At 40.2% G+C, this 19,987-nt stretch overlaps 1 protein-coding gene across 3 annotated transcripts in view; it reads right to left on the reverse strand.

Moving 5' to 3' along the window:
- Nucleotides 1–265: 265 nt before the first annotated feature.
- Nucleotides 266–19,987, reverse strand: part of TNFRSF19 (TNF receptor superfamily member 19) — a 101,434-nt gene continuing 81,712 nt past the window's right edge. For all 3 annotated transcript variants that reach the window (XM_003273107.4, XM_004088097.3, XM_003273108.4), the window contains 5 exons: nucleotides 17,105–17,269; nucleotides 15,803–15,928; nucleotides 8,247–8,349; nucleotides 7,233–7,638; nucleotides 266–2,963 (listed from right to left, as the gene is read on the reverse strand). In XM_003273107.4, the coding sequence (XP_003273155.1) occupies nucleotides 2,955–2,963; nucleotides 7,233–7,638; nucleotides 8,247–8,349; nucleotides 15,803–15,928; nucleotides 17,105–17,269 (809 nt within the window). In that variant the 3' untranslated portion in view covers nucleotides 266–2,954. The remainder of the gene's footprint in view (nucleotides 2,964–7,232; nucleotides 7,639–8,246; nucleotides 8,350–15,802; nucleotides 15,929–17,104; nucleotides 17,270–19,987) is intronic.

Here is a 19,987-nt window from a genome sequence, read left to right on the forward strand (position 1 = left end):
CAAAAGCCTGAGGAACCAGAGAGGGTTCCATCCCTCTCTGGGGCACATTGTTTAGTGACACAGCCTCATTCTGTTGTCCAGGCTGGCCTCAAACTCCTAGGCTCATGATCCTTCTGCCTCAGCCTCCTAGTATCTGGGACCACAGGCAGGAGCCGCTGCCTGTGCCGAGAGAGCAGAACCATGCAAAACCCTCACACAGACTTCTGAAAAGAAAAAAGCATGTCTGCATCCACAAAATCAATCATTCTCTCACCGAACACATAAATAAGAATACCAGGTGATAATTTTATTCACAAATAAAAAAGATATTACAAAACTAAGAAAATGATAATTTACACATTTATAAATTCTAGTATGCAAAATAGTAATGATGAAATCTAAATTGATTTAAGCTATTTTAAAGCAATGATGGTTTTCCTTTCCTTTTTTTTTTTTACTAGCACAGACAATAGTGCTTAACCTAGGTAATAGCAATATTAACACATTATCTAAAGTAGAAAAATCTCTATTTAAAAATATATTCCATATACACAAAATGAGAAAATGCATGACTTTACTTGGTTGCTCTTGAAATCCTCCTCATTCTTGTCAACGAGCTTCTGCAGCACAAGAAGCCACAGTGGTTATGCCCATTCAGCCACAAGCATTACCCGACGCAGCCTTCCTGACATCGGCACTCCAGCAGCTGAGTTTATTGAGTGCTATGGGATATTCCAAAAAAGTGAAGTGCAAATTGGATTTTTTTCCTCAAATGTTTACAAGGAGTGTAAAATATAACATTGTTGTATATTTCTAGAGTAGGTAGGGTAAAATGTCTTCATCTTGATAAAAGTTACCCAGGATTTACCAAATTCAGTAGCAAATGAAATCAATTTTCAACCCTAAGCATTTCTCTACTGATTGAAAATGATGTTTTGGGATTTTTGGCCAAAGTCTCATTCCCATCAGTCTGGCTTTCTCCAGCCAGGTTTGTCCTTGAAGTTAATCAGGGCTCTACATATGGAAAATATATACAGGCTACACAAAGGAACACAGCCCTGCCTACTTTCATCATCTCTCTGTCATAACAGAAAGGACCAGATTGCAAACAGTGGCATGTATGTGAATCATGGTGAGGTCACGTGAGGAAACTCTACTTGCATTTTCATAGCCATTGTGTGGTCAAATCCTAAATATTTTACATGTCCAAAAGGCAATTTTCCTAAGAGTTCTTGACTACCAAAGGATCATTGGTTTATACTTAAAAAAAAAAAGTAATACAGGAAAAGTCAATTAATTATGACTAGGCACTAGGTTGACATGACAGCTTGGGGTCTACAATGAAACATTCTCATTTCCTATTTCAGGTGAGGGAATTGAGGTCATGAGATGTACCAGACACAGGCAAGCTAGTAAACACATATCAAAACCTAAAACTATGGAGAAACGGCCACAAGAAAGAGGGCTCATTAAATTTTACTAATCTCTCACAAACAGAGAAAACCATGGGTAATACATGAGAAGATAAAAACGTACTAGGAAAGACAGATACATTTTAATATTCAGTTTAAATGTTAAAAGACAGTGACTTGGGCAGGGCAATTCCAAACCAAAATATCATAGTGCCCTCGAACATACTGATGTTCAGAAGTCTAAAAAATATGCCCTGTTCAAGTAGGTCCTCTCCAGGGCATAAAGATTAAGAGTAAATGAACCATTCCCTGCTTTGTGACTGAACGGGGTTAATTTCTGTCTTAGCTCTAGAGACAATGCTAATGTGTAGATGGTAGGGGATGGAGCACTTTAATAGAAAGAAGCACCGTCCTCTTAAATCCAACACCGGATGGCTAAAGTAGGAGATGACGTGCTGACTAATCTTACACAATTGGAAGGAGCACGACAATGTCCCGGTCAAACTACACTAGGGCAGTTACAGCTGCTTCATCTAAACCCCTACAAATTGTGCATTTTCTTCGAGTCCTAACAAGTGGTGTGTTCTCATGGAAGACTACCTCAGTAGTAGGGGAACCTGATATGTTGCAATTTCTAAAGCCTTTAGTATAAGATACAATGCAAGTAAAAGGTCATTTATGTTTATAAATACCCTTTTTCTATAATGTTCTAAGCTCAGGCAGAGGGACAGATGCAACAAATGTTTCTATATCAACTAATTTTCATATAAATATGCCAACCTTTCATACAAGTCTCTACAATATGCGTTAATTCCGGGCAATGGGCTGCCCTTTCTCGACCACATTCCCTAGCCCAGGTGTTCTCCTGAGATCAGCCACCAGCAGGTGTTCATGAGACCGAGGTTGAGGTCAGAAGTGTGGATTCTGGAAAGAGCTCTCCTCCTCTGTCTGATTCCTCTGATTCAGTTAACTTCATCTAATAAACCCAAGATTTAGGCAGGCAATATGAGGGCCATTCTAACCACCTATGCGAATCAGTTTAGATGATGAAAAAGTGTCCTTCTCAAATAGAAACACTCACTTTTGAACCCATTCTACATAAAAGCTAAGATAATTCATCTGACATCTCGTAGGCAGTATGAAATTATTTCTGGAAAGAAAAAGTATATTCTGGGTCTTCAGTCTTGTAAAACCACAATCACCATGAAAATAAGCATGAAGGCATTTCTGTTGCTTGTTATATGTCCACAATCTCATAGGCTGCCAACTCAACCCATCCGTCTTTGAAGTCACTTTTGTGGCTGAGAAGCTTCTCATGTAGGAAAGATGCAGAGTATCATGAGTCGGCCTGGAGTCTTTTCTTGTTATTCATTGAGGTTTCAGCTTACAGCTGGTCTGGCTCAGAAGCAACTGGCTGAAAGGCTTCAAATGCCGTCAGTTTGGTTCAGATTTATTTTTGCCCCAGAAGCCATGCAAGGTCCAGACTGCTCAGTCCATAAGCCTAACAAAGGAGTACTCTTTGGGTTCCAGCACACACTTCTACTGCAGAAAGAAGCAAGTTCTTTAAGCCTCCTAAAACAGCAACAGAAAGGAAGCTTTAGAAATAATGTCTTACAAATTAAATCTGCTACATTTCAATGGTAAAGAATTATTATGCATAACTTTTACTAGTAGTATACATGGATTTAATAGCATATGGACAAGAGACTCATTCAATAGTATCCAAATATCCAGCTACCCATATAATCTCAGGATAAAATAAAGACTTTCATAATAGTCACCCAATAACTGCAGAGTACTTAAAAGATGATACTGTAACCCATAGCAATCATAATGTATTAACAAACAATTCTTTTGTGGGCTTTCAACCTTATTCAAACATTTAAAGCTTCTTTCTTCTATATTGTGTTCCTTTAAAGCACTTGTAGGTAAATATTTTAGGATTCTGTATTTCCTTTCTTTCAAAGAACAAAGATGATGAATGAATAGTGCCATTCTTTATCTGCCAACTTAGTCCTTGAATGTACTTTCATTAAACTATTAGAGAATGTTCAGAAATAGTTGGGAATAAGATTTCTCTTACAACAATCTCCCTAGCATACTCACAGTCCTTGTCCGGAGAATATCCTCAGCAAAGTGTAGCCATTAGACGTGTCCTCATCACAAAGGGCACTGACGTCAATGCCGGGAAGGGGACAAGTGAAACCACTGAACATTAATTTCATGTATTAACCCTTCACTAACTTACCACTAATTTGGCATTGGTGACATACCAGGTAAGTGCATGCAAAAAAATTATTCCTAGGTCTAAGGAGATTATTTAGAAGTAAAATCTTATGAAACACTTCCAATAACAGGAGATAGTTTTATCAAATATGTTGATTAATTGACATGATTATAATAACTACATGAACCCTTCTGTGGGAGGCAGATTATCCTCATTTTGCCAATAAGGAAAAAGTAGACATTTCAATAGAATGAAACACTAGAACCCAGGGTCCTCTCATGTGTTTTCTAACCTTTCTGTCTGTTCCTGTTGACATTTTAAATGTTGCATTAAAAACAACTTCAAGATATGCTTTTCCTGTAAGTAAACAGGCTGGCTTTGTTCTCTCGAATATCTCAGCAAAAAATGTTCCAAATATCTCAGTTTTGTTCCCTTCTGGAGAGATGTGTACAGGAAAAACTTGATTAAAATTGAGTCATACAAACTAAAGAAGGCTCTCACACCTATTTGCTTTATCTGGAACCATAACTATCATCAGATTATGGGTCATCTTAAATCACCCATAAGAAAACTAGTGTGTGGAAATGCAGGTTTTGTAAACAAATGCATCATGCGCTGAAATCATGGCCTCACACCACGTAAAGACAGAAGTGCTGTTTGGCCACAGCTGCCCCTTATCCGCCTCCCAGATGGACACATGTTGTTTTCCTGAGCTATGAACGAGCCCATATCATGGAGCCAAGCTAATTGAACACGAACCTGTGGAATGGGTAAAATTAACGAGAAGCCCTGTGCTTTGGTTCATAATAGTGAGCTGCTGAAATCAAATTATTTTATTTTATTTTTTAAGAGACAGGGTCTTGCTTTGTTGCCCAGGCTGGAGTGCAGTGGCGTGATCCTAGCTCACTGCAGCCTCGAACTCCTGGGCTCAAGTCATCTTGATGCCTCAGCCTAAAATCAAATTCTTTATGAGATGTGAATGTGTCCTCTAGCTGGAAAATTAGCCTGTTGGGGGAAATGTGGGTTGGTTTTTAGAATTTAGATTGGGAAAAAAAAAACAAAAGCAAAACTACTTGAGTTAAACACTTGGTTGGACCTTGAAATAAAGAGGAGGACCACGCCCCCAAAGGCCTGAAGTAGCTTAAGGTTCATTTACTACATTTCACAGATTAGCGAGTGCAACTAAAGTTTTTTTTTTTTTTTCCAGCATCTGGAAATGATTATCTCTTAAAATGGGCTCAAAATATTATTCACTATTATAGGGGAAAAATCAAAATGGTTTATATTTTAACAATTCCTTTTTTAAATTCAATGTCATACTTAGATTTACCTAAATTAATCTAACAATTATAGGACTACACATCTTGAAAAGTTAGTAAAAACCTTTCATTAATAAATTATTATGCTGTGCAACTTGAATGTAATATTTTCTCATCAGGTTCAGTTTAGATGTAATTGTAACTTTCTTTTCATAATGATTTGAGTTGAAAGGATATACAAATCATGAGAACTACCTTGCATGTCTTTGAAAAAGAGTTAATAAGTCATGATATGCCAATCTCATCAACTAGAACATGTTTCTAAAATATCATGTTCATACAGCTGTGATGACAGTGCTTATCAATCCTGTCCCCAGTGCACCACCAACATACACAGAAAAAAGCAGGCAACGAGTTGGCTCCGGGATGACCTCATATGAAGATGTTTCATTCCTTGGTCTCGGCAACTGACATCACAAACTTGGGTACAAGCTACAAAATTAAGGTGAGTGGTAATTCTGTTTCCTGACAAAACTCTGAAAAACAGTCATTAGTCAGCTGGCAGCACCGTAACCCTAGTTCCTCAGATGGTCTCCTAACAAGAGAGGCACGGACGATGCACTAGACGTGGCGAGGGCCCCTCATTTAGTGCTGCTGGGAGGCAGCTGAGCCCTCTGTTGCTGAGCAGGGGGGTTCCCCCTGTTTCTAGCATCCTCTGATCCGTCAGTGGGCGCTCTCTGCTGTGAAGGACTTGTTACCTGCCCTTGGCTGCTGGGCCCTCTCAGTTCCTACATTGTGTGGGGCACAGTCCATTCTTGAGACTTACACTCAACTAGGTTAATTCTTAAGTCTTTTCTTATTTATTATCGTAACAATTTTACAAATTATGGATGGCTCAAAAGAACAAGATCAGCGAACAGCCTTTCCTAACTCCAGGCAAAGCTCAGAGGTAGATACTTTGCATGTGTTAACTGCCTAATTTGTTTTTCCTTTGTTCACTCATCTCCCTTCTCTTACTTCTCCATTCCCCCATTTTGAGAACGAAACCAATTTTGTCCCTCCAAAGCTAAAAAATGTTTTCTCTATAGAATCCCCTATAAATTCTCCAGAGAATTTTTTTTTTGTACTTAAAAAAAGCAAACAAGGTGGGAAGACGGCTTGAGCCCAGGAGGACGAGGCTGCAGTGAGCTGTGATCGCTCCATTTGAGCTCCGGCCTGCGCGACAGAGACCCCGTTTCAAAACCCAAAAACCAAAAACGAAAAACAAGTACTGCAGACTTAGATCAGTACGTAACTTATGAACTGATCTTAAAAGGAACGCATCAGCATTCACACTCTGACTGCACTAAGTCTCTGATACCATCAGGCCAGGATACAGAATCACATGGCAGTGGGGCCCCTCGGGTGCAGGCTAAGCTGCCTCCTCAGCACCCACAACCCTGATCTGGGGCAGGGAAGGACAGGCAGGGAAAGCAGCGACCTCTTTGTGGGGCAGGGTCTTGTGGGCCTGGGAGCCGGACTGTTGCTGTGACTCTGCCCTTTTACACTCAAGGTTTGAGACTTTTCTTCTAGAACTTACACTAACAATACATGCGCTCCCATTTAAGGAAATGTTTACAAACATTAGGTCAAATTCAGCAAAGGCCACATCCTCACCTGAAGAAAGCAGAGACATGCCCAGTTATCCCTGAATCCTTTGCTGCCTCCAGCTTTGCGGCATGCAGAAAGCCCCCATCTCTCTGCAGGTGCCACCCTTGCTCCACCCAAACCTGATTTTAAACCATTCCACCTGAGAGGGTCTTATGACCTGGTCTCAGGTCACAACCAACAATCAATTTCCAGCCAAATCAATCAGTCCGGTAAAGCAGAGTGATCCAGAAAACAATAGCCAAGGAGAGAGGAGGGAAAAGAGCGGCTTTAGGAGACCGAAATTCACATAAACTTGGCAGTGAATGAAGTACATTTAAGTACTGGGCATAAGTAGTATATATATAATAATAATAATTATATATAACAGGAAGAAATGAAGGTCACGAATTGTCTGCAAGATGCTCCCATACCCGACTCATCTCTCTCAACCAGGGAAGGAGGCAGCAGGTGCTGTGCTAAGTGGTTGTACTTACAAAGAGGAATAAAAGAATGCAGCTGTCCACTTTGCTCTTATATATTAGCTGTGTTCGTTTTTTAAAAAAAGACTTGCAATTTTTTTAAAACATATGCTACAACATACAAGAAATTATGAAAGATGCAAAAAAAAAAATCTCATCAGGTTCCCCCAAATCTTATGCTGGGAACAGAGTTCTGGTCTACCGAAAGTCAATGCTATGTTCACAGGGAACCCAGTCACTGCCTTACCTGGAGGGACGTCTGAGTGGCAGGGTGGATGACAGCGCCACTCTCCTGCTCTAGCTGGCTTCTCGTAGTTAGTGCATCCTGAGTTGATGCTGGTTCTGCCAGTGTGTTGTTATATCTAGATAAATCAGTAGCTGCTGTAAAGTTTTCAGAATGAGCTTGGATTGGAACAGCCCCACCAACCAAATCTTGACTGCTATTTGAAGCCAAAGACGTTGAGCTTTCATGTTCTGGACTGAGAGAATGAATGTCTTCTCCAGTGAGTTCAGGATAAGAGTCACAAAAAGAGATGTTGTCGCCACCCATGGGATTCTGCATCAGAGGCCAGGCGTCTGAAAACTCGCCACAGATGGACTGCGTGAGGGATCCAAAGAAAGTCGGCACCATCTCCCCGGCTGGGCCTGCGTTTCTGCACACACGTTCAAAAGAGCTTAAAGTCTTCGATGGGGAGAAGAACACTACTACAAAGAAGCATGTCAGCCATAATTTTAGGTCTTCTAGATGAAATAGCAATTTACTGCGTCAGAATTCTAGTGTTTCCTATTGTTATAAACTCGTCTGAATACAGTAAGTCAAATTACTCCATTTACTTGAAAACTGAGTTTTGACACCTCCTTCTAATTAATATAGTTATACTTAATCCAATGTCTAAAACATGCAGTTTTCTGGGTCTCATCTGAGTTTCCTTGAGTGCTGTTCTAAAATTCTAAAATAATATTCCATGGGTAAAAATTACTTACAGGTTAATTACTTACAGATGACAGAGGTGTCAAAAATCACAGACATAAAACAAAAATAAAATTAATGAAGAGTAAAGTATAAAGAATGTTGCACTGGATATGAGTGACCTTGAGAGACCTACCTAATTCTTGCCTGAGAATTGCACCCCACCAATATCCAGAATGTCATTAATATTTAAGAGGTGATGTTTCCATCGTTTCAGATGAAAATCGGTAAATTAGTAATGCATATGTGCACAGGAGGTTATGAAATGATTGATTGAAAGCACCCAGTTACCTTGCCTGGAGACTGGCTGCAGAATGCACCCCACAAGCAAGAGTCGCCCGGTCGGGGCTGCAGGCCTCGTCACAGCAGATGGATGGGAGCAAGTGCACCGGCCCTAGGGAAGACAGCACAGGTGTGAAGCACAGTGCCTCCCTGCGGCAGCTTTCACTATAAGAACACTTCAACACTGCTCTTGGAAATTTGGATGTTCCCCTTTGGGTGACTTTTGGGGGAAAAGGAATACAAGGTTCTCTTTTTTTTCTTATCTTAAACAAATGATGAGCCACTTATATAAGGTACCGAGAGTAGACAGACTCATACAGAGAGATGAAGGGGGGATGCTAGCAGGCTGGAGCAATGGGGAGACCAGGAGCTGTTGTTTAATGGAGACAGAGTTTCAGTTTGGGAGGATGAAAAATGTTCTGGAAGGTGAATGGTTGTGATGGCTGCACCGCAGTGAGAATGTACTTCACGCCACTGAACCGCACACTTGAAAATGGTTAAGATGATGAATTTTATGTTATGTGTATTTCACTACAATAGTAAGTGGGAAAAAGGAATAAAGCAGTCTGTGGGACAGCACGAAATGAGACTCTTGGCCCCACTGAGGACAGGAGGAGCAGGATAACTTTCCCGCTGAGTGGCCTCCTAACACAGACGAGAGCGTGAACGTTCGAACCCTTTAACTCCATACACACAGACACACCATTTCTTTTTATTGCTAGGAATGTCACTTAAGGAATAAGTAGATATGTGCACCCAGCTTTACAAACTGCATATATCACTGAAGCTGGATATATTTTGTGCTACAAAGATAATATAAGCTTAAAAATCTAAAATATAAAGAGATAAGAAATTTAAAAATAAATCTTCTCAATCCTATAAGCTGAAAATAAACACTCAGCTTTTTGAACAGCCTTCTTGATTTCTCACTCTGTCTATACATATATATGTCATTCTGATTTATAGAACCACAAACACACTAAAGCACACAAACACACACAAGGACTCACACACATACACAGAGGAAGACTTGGAGAAATTATACATTTACATATATAGCTATGTGTTTGTGTGTACCCAAATTTTCCATGAGGAGTATCTTTTTACTTTTATAAACAGGAAAAAAATTAGGAAACTACAGTCTCCCTTTGCAAAAATGAATGACAAATATTGAGATGCAATTGCAAGCCCGTGTGAAACAGGATGACTGGCCTGCCCGCATCTAAGTCTCCCTTAAAGCAAGGCCTCTGTCTGGACCATCTAAACATACAGTGCTCTGACCCCGCTGAACTCGCCAGGGTTTACTGCCACTTAACAAACATGTGTCATGCTCACCATGGGACATTTCAAAATTGTTTTAAAGCAAAAGGCACTGCCATTCCTTGTAGAAAGGCTGATTCTAGGGAAAGTACACGATAAACCTGGGACTTCTTTTGGTGGCAGAAGGTAAGAAAGTGCTAAAAGAATAATGCGGACATGTCAAAATGGCACATGGGCCAGCCTGAAGGGAGTTCCAAACGCAGCACAACATGAGCATCAGAATAAACAGTGACACCAAAGGGCTCCAACCTACTGAATACAGTCCATGAGTCTAAACTAACTAAGGTATATAAATACATAAATGGAGAAGGAAAGTTCCTTCTTACCATAGGAAGCCAACTAATAAATGTGGAAAGAATAACGGAATCAGAAAGCCAGCATTTGTTAACCATCATAGTAATGACTGACTCCAGTACGAATCATCAGAGCATGCTAAGCTACAGGGTGAAAGTTTGGGGTGTGACAGGATATTTACACAGTCTCCAAGTATCCCCTACAGGATATTTATTCATTACAAAGAGAACAGCAGACATTTTATATTGGAGAAACCTGGCAGACACCCCCTTAACGAAGTGACCAAGGTTAGCCTGACCAGGCACAGGCCAGATAGTCAACTCTGCCTCCTGATACAGTGCGCTGAGGACCCAGCATCCCCTCGGCAGTATTTCTGAATCTAATCCTGAGGAAGCATCAGACAAACCCAAACTGAGTGTCATTCTACAAAACTGTAGAATTTTGAAAAGTGCTGGCCTGTACTTTTCCAAAAAAATCAGTATCATGAAACACAAACATTAGGAGACAATTCCAGATTAAAAAAGACCAAACAGATTTGACAACTCAGTGCAACAGAAGTTTTCAGAATATTTTTTTCTATGAAAGACAATACTGGGACAATTAAGAAAATATGAATATGCTCTGTAGATTATGTAATGGCACTGAATTAACACAAATTTCCTGTTTTAATAATTGTGCTGTTGTTATGTGAGAGAAAATGTTCTTGCTCTTAGGAAGCAAACATTGATGTACTAAGGGGGAGAGGGACATCATATTTGCAAGTGAATTTAAAACAGAAAATGAAAAACAAGTATACACACACGAGAGAGAGGGGATAAAGCAAATATGAACATGGGTAACATGTTAATATTTGGGGAATCTCGGTAAAGGACATGTGGGAATTCTTTGTTCTACGCTTTCGATATTTCTGTAATTATGTCACATTTCTGAAATTATGTCAAAATAAAAAGTTAAAGGGAAAAAAGTATCTGCCATTAAGGAGGAAGCATTTGAAATAAGCTGCACTGAACCAGCGCGTTGGCATGGGGATCATTTCTGGCCCCAGTGTTCTGTTACGAGGTCACGCAACAAGGCCATCTGTATATTTAATCTTTCTTTTCAGACTGAAGTAAGGTGAGGCAGAGTTTATACAAACTTCCTTTTATTGCATTTAAAATTTAAAATTAGAATTCATCTCTCCAGAAAGTATTCCTACTTACTCTGACTCCGGTAACAGTGTCCTCAGTATCGTATCTAGGAAAATGTAATGCTTGGGGGCGTTTAAGGATCACACAGTTACCATTAATAGTGTCTAAGGGTCTTGTCTATGTAGGCAAAGGCAAAACTAGATCCACACACCACAGAAAGTGTTGTATTTTATTCTTCACCCATTCCTAAAACAGGAGATAGTAATAACTAGCAGAAAAAGAATTAAAATGAAAGCTTCTTATTCCATATAGCCATATGCTGCCTAGCAATGTTTTGTTCAATGATGGCCCAACTATACCATAGTGGTCCTGGAAGTTTATAATACTGTATTTTTACTGTACCTTTTCTATGTTTAGATCTACAAGTACTTATTGTGTTGCAACTGTCTACAGTATTCAGTGCAGTCACATGCTGTACAGGTTTGTAGCCTAGGGCAATGGGCTACACCACATAGCCTAGCTCTGTAGTAGGCTATCCCATCTAGGTTTTGTGCACTCTACAAGGTTCGCATAGAAGCAATACATGGCTGTATATACAACATGAGACTGGAACACTTAACTCACAATTTCTTGAGAAGATTGATCAGACAGTTCCAAGAGGACAAGTCAATCTAATGGAATATGGTTAAAACAAATACAGATGGGTTATTAGACAAAATGGTGCTATTAGTATTGCTTCCATGGGTGCTAATATAACTGTGAAGTAATAAGAGGACAGGGGAACTGGGGCAGACTTGTAGAGAGGGTGGTTGGCCATAGAGGGTTTTAACTTGCAGAGGAAGTGAGGTGGTAGGGTGGCGGGGGGGAGTGGTTTGTGTAAGCGTAAAAACATGTGCTGAGGAATATAAATACATAGCAAAGAAAGTTGGTACTAAACACACTCTCAGACCACAGTGCAATAAAGATAGAAGTCAAGACTAAGAAAATCACTCAAAACCGTGCAATTACATGGAAATTAAACAACATACTCCTGAATGACTTTTGGGTAAATACTAAAATTAAGGTAGAAATCAAGTTCTTTGAAACTAATGAGAACAAAGATACAACATTCCAGAATCTCTGGGACACAATTAATGGAATGTTAAGAGGGAATTCATAGCACTAAACACCCAAATAAAAAAGTTAGAAAGATCTCAAATTAACAACCTAACATTACAACAGAAAGAATTCGAGAAGCAAGAACAAATCACCTCACCCCTAAAGCCAGCAGAAGACAAGAAATAACCAAAATCAGAGCTGAAATGAAGGAATTGAGACATGAAAAACCACCCAAAATATTAAAAAATCCAGGAGTTGTTTTTTTGGAGAAATAAATAATATAGGCCGCTAACTAGACTAATAAGAAAAGAGAGACTATCCAAATAAACACATTAAAAATTACAAAAGGGATGTTACCACTGACCCCACAGAAATAAAAATAACCATCAGAAACTACTATGAACATCTCTATACACATAAACTAGAAAACCTAGAAGAGACAGATAAATTCCTGGGCACATACACCCTCCCAAGACTGAACCAGGAAGAAATCGATTCCCTGAACAGAACAAAAACAAGCTCCAAAATTGAATCAGTAGTAAATAGCCTACAAACCAAAAAAAGCCAAGGACCAGATGGATTCACAGCCAAATTCTACCACATGACAAAGAAGAGCTGGTACCATTCCCACCGAAACTATTCCAAAAAAAATGAGGGACTCCTTCCTAACTCATTCTATGAGGCCAGCATCATCCTGATACCCAAATCTGGCAGAGATACAACAAAGAAACAAAACTTCAGGCCAATATCCCTGATGAACACCATTGTAAAAATCCTCAACAAACTACTTGCAAACTGAATCCAGCAGCACATCAAAAAAGCTAATCCACCGTGATCAAGTAGGCTTCATTCCTGGGATGCAAGGTTGGTTCAACATACACACATCAATAAATGCGATTCATCACATAAACAGAACCAAAGACAAAACCACGTGATTATCTCAATAGATGCAGAAAAGGCTTTCAATAAAATTCAACATCCCTTCATGTTAAAAACTCTCAATAAACTAGGTATTGAAGGAACATACCTCAGAATAATGAGAGCAATCTATGACAAACCCACAGCCAACATCATACTGACTGGGGAAAAGCTGGAAGCATTCCCGTTGAAAACTGGCACAAGGCAAGGATGCTCTCTCTCACCACTCCTATTCAATATAGTATGGGAAATCCTAGCCAGGGCAATCAGGCAAGAGAAAGAAACAAAGGGCATCTAAGTAGGAAGACAGGGAGTCAAACTATCCGTGTTTGAAGATGACATGATTCTTTATCTAGAAAACCCCACAGTCTCTGCCCAAAAGCTTCTTCAGCTGATAAACAACCTCAGCAAAGTTCCAGGATACAAAATCAATGTACAAAAATCATTAGCATTCCTCTACAACAACAACAGCCAAGCCAAGAACCAAATCAGCAAGACAATCCCATTCACAATCGCCACAAAAAGAATAAAATACTTAAGAATACAGCTAACCAGGGAGGTAAAAGAGAATTACAAAACACTGCTCAAACAAATCAGAGAAGACACAAACAAATGAAAAAACATCACATGCTCATGGATAGGAATAATCAGTTTCATTAAAGTGGCCATACTGCCCAAACCAATGCACAGATTCAGAGCTATTACTATCAAACTGCCAAAGACATTCTTCACAGAACCAGGAGAAACCTATTTTAAAATTCATATGGAACCAAAATAGGGCCTGAATTAGCCAAGGCAATCCTAGTCAAAAAGAACAAAGCTGGAGGCATCATGTTAGCTGATTTCAAACTACACTACAAGGCCACAGTAACCAAAACAGCATGGTACTAGTACAAAAACAGGTGCATAGACCAATGGAATAGAATAGAGAGCCTAGAAATAAGACCACACACGTACAACTATCTGATCTTCAACAAAACTGACAAAAGCAATGGGGAAAGACTCCCTGTTCAATAAATCCTGGGATAACTGTCTAGCCATATGCCAAAGATTAAAACTGGACCCCTTCTTTACACCATATACAAAAATCAACTCAAGATGGATTAAAGACTTACATGTAAAAACCAAAACTATAAAACTCTGGAAGAAAACCTAGGCAATACCATCCTGGACATAGGAACGGGCAAAGATTTCATGACAAAGACATCAAAAGCAATCACAACAAAAGCAAAAATTGACAAATGAGATCTAATTAAACGTAAGACCTTCTGCACAGCAAAAGAAACTATCATCAGAGTAAACAGACAACCTACAGAATGGGAGAAAATGTTTGCAAATTATGCATCTGATAAAGGTCTAATATACAGCATCTATAAGGAACTTAAATTTACAAGAGAAAAATAACCCCATCAAAAACTGGGCAAAGGACATGAACAGACACTTCTCAAAAGAAGACATACATGTGGCCAACAAGCATATGAAAAAAAGCTCAACAGCACTGATCATTAGAGAAATGCAAATGAAAACCACAATGAGATACCATCTCACGCCAGTCAGAATGACTATTATTAAAAAGTCAAAAAATAACGTATGCTGGCAAGGTTGCAGAGTAAAGGGAATGCTTACACACTGTTGGTGGAAGTCTAAATTAGTTCAACCATTGTGGAAAGCAGTGTGGCAATTCCTCAAAGAGCTAAAAGCAGAACTACCACCTGACCCAGCAATCCCATTACTGGGTATATACCCAGAGGAATATAAATCACTCTACCATAAAGACACATGCACATGAATGTTCACTGCTGCACTATTCACAATAGCAAAGACATGGAATCAACCTAAATGCCTATCAGTTACAGACTGGATAAAGAAAATATGGTATATATACACCATGGAATACTATGCAGCCATAAAAAGGGATGAGATCGTGTCTTATGTGGGAGCATGGATGGAGCTGGAGGCCATTACCTCAGTAAACTAAGGCAGGAATAGAAAACCAAATACCACATGTTCTCACTTATAAGGGGGAGCTAAATGATGAGAACACATGAACACAAAGAAGGGAACAACACACAATGGGGTCTACTTGAGGGTGGAGTGTGGGAGGAGGGAGAGGAGCAGAAAAAGTAACTATTGGGTACTAGGCTTAATACCTGGGTAATTAAATAATCTGTAAAATAAACGTGTAACATGAGTTTTCCTATATAACAAACCTGCACATGTACCCCCAAACCTAAAATAAAAGTTTTAAAAAGTTGGTATTGCCCTTGCCCCTATTTGCCCCAGTTAGAGACCAGTTTCCCTTTGAATTACTTTCCTAAACTTTCAATGTGTCAATAGTCCAAGGGGCAATTATGGTTTGTGTAAAACCTTGAAATGGACTTCTCAGCTCTCTCTTCTTTAAGAAATTCTAAAAATAGATATATTTTTAAAATAGACATATTTTTAAAATAGGCATATTAGTGTTTGGTTTGAATCAACCAGACAGCAAAGGATATAAAATCCTACTCTACCAAAGGTTACTGTGATTTTAAATAAACTGACTCAAAACAAGAAAGACAAACATGACCCAAAAGGTCGCTGAAAAATTCTAGAATTTTAACGAGATGCTTATTTCCTTTTTAATACTTAAGACACTTGAAACACCCAAACCAACAGGAGATGGTGGAGAATAATTTAACAAGATTGGTTTTAACCAGAAGACTCAACACAGCCACCTCGCTGTGAGATGAATAAACCAGGACCAATTCTTGCTGCTTCAGCTTCTGTGCACCTCCGGTCCTCCTAAGGGCACTTCCCTGCTGAACTTACCGCAGGTCTGCACTGAGTCACGGCGGCACTGGCAGCAGGCTCTGTGGGCGTATTCATGGAGCTGAGGTCTGTCAAAACACGACAGCTCAGAGCCGTTGTACTGAATGTCCTGCGAGCGCAGAGACCCTAAATAAGGGGTAAGAACTCTGTCAGGGAACACAGTCTCCTCTCTAGCGGAGTCCTGTAAACATCCAATGCAGACCTCTGCCATTCTAGCTTTTGTATTTTTAAAGAACAAGGCAGCTATCCTTCCAATGTTCGATGGCTTCTTCTTACATGGAAGCGCAAACATGAAATAATTTGTTAAGAAAGTTCAAACTGTAGGGTACTAATGTTGCCATTACTGAGAAAGATTTTTATTTTTGCCTAGTGGCGCAGGGACATCACAGCCTTGTAGGTCTCCTTACAAAGCTGTGCAACCTCAGTGAGTTCTACAGATGACCCTTGAGCAATGCGGGTTTGAACTGCGCAGGTCACTTATACACAGATTTTCTTCAGCCTCTGCCACGCTGAGACACCAAGGCCAGCCCTCATCCTCCTCCTCCTCAGCCCACTCAGCATGAAGATGATGAGGATGAAGGCCTCTACAGTGATCCACTTTCACTTAATGAAGAGTAAATCTATTTTGTCTCCCTTATGATTCTCTTAGTAACGTTTTCTTTTCTCTAGCTTACTTTAATGTAAGAATACAGGGCATAATACATGTAATAGGCCGGTGCAATGGCTCACACCTGTAATCCCAGCACTTTGGGAGGCTGAGGCAGGCGGATCACGAGGTCAGGAGTTCAAGACCAGCCTGGCCAACATGGTGAAACCCCGTTTCTACTAAAAATACAAAAATTATCCAGGCGTGGTGGCGGGCACCTGTAGTCCCAGCTACTCCGGAGTCTGAGGCAGGAGAATCACTTGAATTCCGGAGGCAGAGGTTGCCATGAGCTGAGGTCACGCCACTGCCCTACAGCCTGGGTAACAGAGCCAGACTCTGTCTCCAAAAAAACAAAAAAAACCCAAAGAAACATATAATAAACAAGATGTATTAACCAACTGCTTATCAGTAAGGCTTCCCGTCAACAATAGGCTATTAGTAGTTAAGTTTTTGGGGAGTCAACACTGACGTGTGGATTCTTAACTGTTCTCTTAGTCGTCTGCTGTTCAGGGATCACCTGTGCTTCTTGTGCCCTGTGTTCTTTCACAGCTCACTGGTGCTTGTCTCGGCCAAGTCTCTTGTGGAACACTTGCATGACAATAGTAATAAATGCCCTTCCCCTAAATGCTAAGAAATGTGATGAGCTCAAAACTTACAGCTGGGTTTCTTCTCCATAAACTGTCTCTTACAATAGATGACGCAGAGGATGAGCAGGGCCAGCAGGACAGTGGCCAGAGCGCTGCAGATGACGGCAGCTAGCGCTGTGTCCCGAGGGCTGGAGGCCGTGGACGCGATCTTCACGAGGTTGACCTTGCTGGCACCTGAAACCACAGGAATGGGGTCAGCACGCTCTGAACAACCGCAGATGCAGTGTTTATGGTGAAGCTGGCAGGCACCCTTACCAGTGGCCTTCCCATGCTGTAAGAAAACCAGCATGAGATATTTTAAAATGGCTCAAGCACCCCCTCCACCCAGATGTCTTTAGTGGGACACCTTTACCCGGCACCCCACGATGTGCTGGGTGTCCCTCTCCTCTGTTCCCACAGCACTATGGACACAAAATCCTCAACACATTGTGTTATTAGAATCTGCCTTCAGCTCCACCAGAGCAGAATTCTTTGTGAGCTGGGGGTCTGTCATCTTTATCTCTGGTTGCCCAGTACCTGGCATGTGGCAGGGAACTAATGTTTTTTTATTTAATTGGAATTACACCACATTTTTAAGCAGACTGAATGCATGTATGCTTTTTGGGGCAACTTTAGGGGGAAAACAAGGAGTTGGATCATCCAGAACCTTACAGTAGACCCCAATTTTTGAGACAGTAAACATCTCTGAATGCCTTAGCTGTTAAACTACTGGAAAACACCTAAGTTTTGGAGAAAAGACTAATACTGTTATTATACTATGGAAAGGCCGGCATAGTCATGTGCTAAGAAAGTCAAGAAATAGATGTTATTTTAGAGGGCAGTACTGCTTTGTGGTTCAGGGCAGATTCTGAACCCCATGGCCTACCTAGGTCAACCTCTACCTGTGTGACCTTGAGACACTGACTTGAGTCTCAAGTTGCCATCTGTTCAAATGGAGGTAATAATAGTGACTGGCTCATGCGTTATGTAAAGTGTGTGGGACTGGCTGTGCTGTAGAATCATTAGCCACTGTAATGATGATGATAGTAATTAACATTTTAAAACTATCCTGAGGGTACCAGGATAAACAAACTCATTTAAATCAGAGATCTATATCCAGTGCAGTTAAACAGCATATCCTACTTAACTAACCCCAAAATAATCTGAGAGAAATGGATTTAAAAGGGGCATGAATCTACACAGAGGGGCAGCTACATTTTCTCTTTCCCAAGCAGATGCCCTGAGTGAGCTGAGGGGCCCTCACTCTGCTTCCCCGGCAGGTGCCGCTCACTACAGGAGCCTCCCCTCGACTGAAGATTACCCCAGGTAGAGGTATAATGTGTGCTTCCCATGTCATTTCAGGTTGTCTAGAAACCAAATTTAAAATGTAAAAGAGAGGCAAGGTGCGGTGGCTCATGCCTGTAATCCCAGCACTTTGGGAGGCTCAGTTGAGAGGATCCCTTGAGCTTACGAAGCTGCAGTGAGCTGTGATTGCACCACTGCGCTCCAGCCTGGACGACAGAGTGAGACTCTGTCTCAAGAAAAAAAAATTAAAAAAAGAAGAAGAAACAGGTAAAGTTAACTTTAGTCTATTTTACTTAGCCAATATAGCTTAAATATTGCATTCCAATATGTATTCAATATAAAAATTGTTAATGACATATTTTGCATTCTCTATTTTGTATTAAAATTTCAAAATCCGGTGTGGTTTTAAAGACACAGCTCATCTCAATTCAGACTAGCCACACTTCAAATGCTCAGTAGCCACATGTGGCCAATGGCTATCATAATGGACACTGCAACTCTAGAGATTGAAGGTCTGTGTCTATATTTGTACAAGATGGCACCTAAACACAAGCCAATTTGTCATCTGGTGCCTTTCTCCTTCTCCCTGGCTACACACCCCTCACTCCCGATAAGATTATATGATACTTGAGGCTACAGCTAGAGAGAAACACTTGGGTTAATATTACTGAATCATAAAAACAGGAGAGCAGGAACTATCATCCTGGAGCATGAGTCTTGGTATTTCCAGTCTCAGTGATTCTAGGCCACACATAAAAAAGTCTCTTATTGCCACCTGGGAAGGCACACACACCATATGTTTTGGGCTTAGATGAATAAGGCTCATAATCCAATCATACCTTTTAAAGGACATTTATTTGTAAACATGTTTAATATTCACAAAATATATTTCATCACTTCTAACTCTATAGAACACTATAATAAGCAAACAGCACACACTAAATGTTCATTATACAGCAAGCTAAAAAAAAGTTACACCCCTGACGTGATAGAGATTAAATCTAATCTGAAACAGCCTCTATCAGTGGACAGAGTCACAAAAGGACACATGAGCACAAGCACAGCTGTGCAAACACTGAAAATGCATAACTGGAGAGGAACTTGCATCCCACGCAAGTTGAAATAGCAGCCACAGAGAAGGGGAAGTGACTTGGAAATGAAAGCACTATCCATCTGGACCAAATGGCGAAGCTGTGGGAAGCTGTCATTTACATTGGTGAGGAAGGCATTCACTTCAGACGGAGAAGAGTCTCCTTAGCTTAAATTTTTGGTCAAATAACCCAGCCCTACACAATATGGGGTTTTAGCAATAGCTGTTTTAAAAATGAAGCTTAATGCATGATTTGAGTGGAGGACTTCAAAGTTCCCAACTGTTGTAACCATTAAGCTCATCAGTTGACACAAAACTGGATATTCAGAAAAATCCTGGTAAGAATAGGGATTCTGGGTTAAAGTAGTATCATAATTAGAATCCTTTAAGTTCTTATTGCTTAAAATCCTTCTAAAATACATTCGTTAACTTATTTTCCTTAATATAAAAGGAACTGTCTCTAACTTACAGATAGGTTAAAATGTCCCCAAAGTGGAGATTTTCTTCTTAATGTGGTA

Source organism: Nomascus leucogenys, chromosome 5 (genome assembly GCF_006542625.1).
Source record: "Nomascus leucogenys isolate Asia chromosome 5, Asia_NLE_v1, whole genome shotgun sequence".
In the NCBI taxonomy this organism is placed as follows: Eukaryota; Metazoa; Chordata; class Mammalia; order Primates; family Hylobatidae; genus Nomascus; species Nomascus leucogenys.